General features: G+C 39.2%; 1 protein-coding gene across 1 annotated transcript in view; it reads right to left on the bottom strand.

The window, feature by feature from the left end:
* Window positions 1-721: 721 nt before the first annotated feature.
* Window positions 722-1933, bottom strand: part of LOC122970269 (progonadoliberin-1-like) — a 2811-nt gene continuing 1599 nt past the window's right edge. The window contains exons 2-5 of the mRNA XM_044336383.1: window positions 1479-1613; window positions 1194-1332; window positions 1018-1116; window positions 722-860 (exon numbers count right to left, since the gene is read on the bottom strand). Coding sequence (XP_044192318.1) covers window positions 813-860; window positions 1018-1116; window positions 1194-1332; window positions 1479-1489 — 297 coding nt within the window. The 5' untranslated portion in view covers window positions 1490-1613 and the 3' untranslated portion in view covers window positions 722-812. The remainder of the gene's footprint in view (window positions 861-1017; window positions 1117-1193; window positions 1333-1478; window positions 1614-1933) is intronic.

Raw genomic sequence — 1933 nt, 5'->3', positions numbered from 1 at the left:
ACGGTTTCTTAACTCACTTGAAGCTAACAAAACAAAAAAAACGGACTTGGTAACGACTAGCTGACTAACTGTACTGAAAGCTAAAGCTAAGCTAGCGGTTAGCGTAGCTATCGTTAGCCTATAGCTTTAGGGACTCAAAAAGTTGAGCAGAATCCCAAAGGACTATATTCCACAGAAGGAAATCCCACCGCTGCCACCAGTGTAAGCGACGTGGGTGTGAGTGAGGGAATAAATCAGTCCAATACGTTCTGGGTTCTCCTCATAACTTTAGTCACCTTCAACAAACACAGCTCAGTCCAGTCATCACACACTTCTCATTCTCTTTCTCCCCTTCTCTCCCCTCAAAACTCTACCCACTGTCTGAACAGCGCCGCCAAGCGGCTGACACTACAATATCACCCAAACACTGCATCACTAAACATATGCAAACAGGCAATGTTCAACAAAACACAGTAAACTGATGTTTAACCTTACGTTTGCACAACTTTTGCCCATAAGACACAACTTCACTCTTACATTTGTATAAATCTGTTGTATTACATGCCATCAGGAATTTAGAAACTACTGGGATATAAATTCAATCAAATTCATGTTTGTTATACAATAAACAAATAAGGAGTTCATAGAAAAGTGTCAATAATTATTCAAATGAAATGTCTCTTTAATCCTTTAGAGCAAGAAATAGTCACAAAAACAGAGAAAAGCATAAGGCACTGTGGAATAAAAATGGATTCTATCATAATCATTAAAAGTAGTACAGAAAACAATGTAGATATGCCAATATGATTATTTATTGTAGAATCAAATAATCATCATTTTTTATAATTTTTGTGTTCATTCTCCCTGTTGGTCACACTGCCCTAAAAGAGAAAAAGAATAACATTAAATATATGAAAATACAATCAACATTTAATAGAAATATCTGGTAAAGCGTCTGGCGGTTTGACTAATTTGAATAATTGACATTATTGACTGATCGATTGACCGAACACAGAATTACAGATGAGCGAAACTTACAAGAAATCCTTTCATTCTGTAGATTTTGGCGAAAGGCGATTCCTCAACACAACCCAAAACACTGCAAGGTGTGTCCACATGTGGAAACCCCTCAACTACCTGAAGGGGGGGGAAACATAACCATGAATATGTAGAGAATAAAATGCTGAAGATGAAGTGTGAGGAGCCATGCTTACATTGTCCAGTGTGTCTGAAAGGCTGTCCAGTTCCCTTTTCCCTCCTGGGCTCAGTCCATATGACCAGTGCTGACAGCAGACCTGTGGCACCACTGAGCCCAGAAGCAGCAACCACAGTGCCAGGGTTTGCATAGCCATTCTGAGGAGGGAAAAAGCTTTATATTACACATATAAGCAGGTCAGTAATCTTCTTATTTTTCCTAATCTAACCCCAAATACTGTCATAGTCCTCAGTTTTAGATTACACATGCCCAGATTTATGCATCACATCAGTGAAGTTTTTACCTTCTGTGCATAAGGCAAGCTGCTTTTCTGATTTGTTCTTGGCTGCTGTCCTTTGTGGAAGCCGATGCTGCTGCTGCTGAGCATTTTCCAAGGTTTATATGCTGCTTCCTTTCGTGTCAAAAGCCCAACACTTCACTGCAGGGGGTCACAAAGTGGGATTAAGCAACATTTACTGGTAACCCGCAGAGCTATTAAAAAGATTACAGTGTGTGATTTTTGTCCTTCCACAAAAAGAACAAGTGTTCATCATCAGACCAGCTTTGTGTATGGCCGTGAAGTACCTCCAGTCGTTTTCCAATACTTGCTGATAAACCAAAGATTCACAAATTAATGACAGAGAAAAAGACGAGGTGATAAAGACTTACTCTTCTTCATAGCAGTTTATTTATAACAGTCATTTATGGAAATATATTTCCACGGTTGAGTGCAATAATCATACTCAGGGAGAACTACAC

Source organism: Thunnus albacares, chromosome 2 (assembly GCF_914725855.1).
Source record: "Thunnus albacares chromosome 2, fThuAlb1.1, whole genome shotgun sequence".
NCBI lineage: Eukaryota > Metazoa > Chordata > Actinopteri > Scombriformes > Scombridae > Thunnus > Thunnus albacares.
The sequence above is the reverse complement of the archived record's forward strand: the minus strand, read 5'-3'. Positions and strand labels throughout refer to the sequence as shown.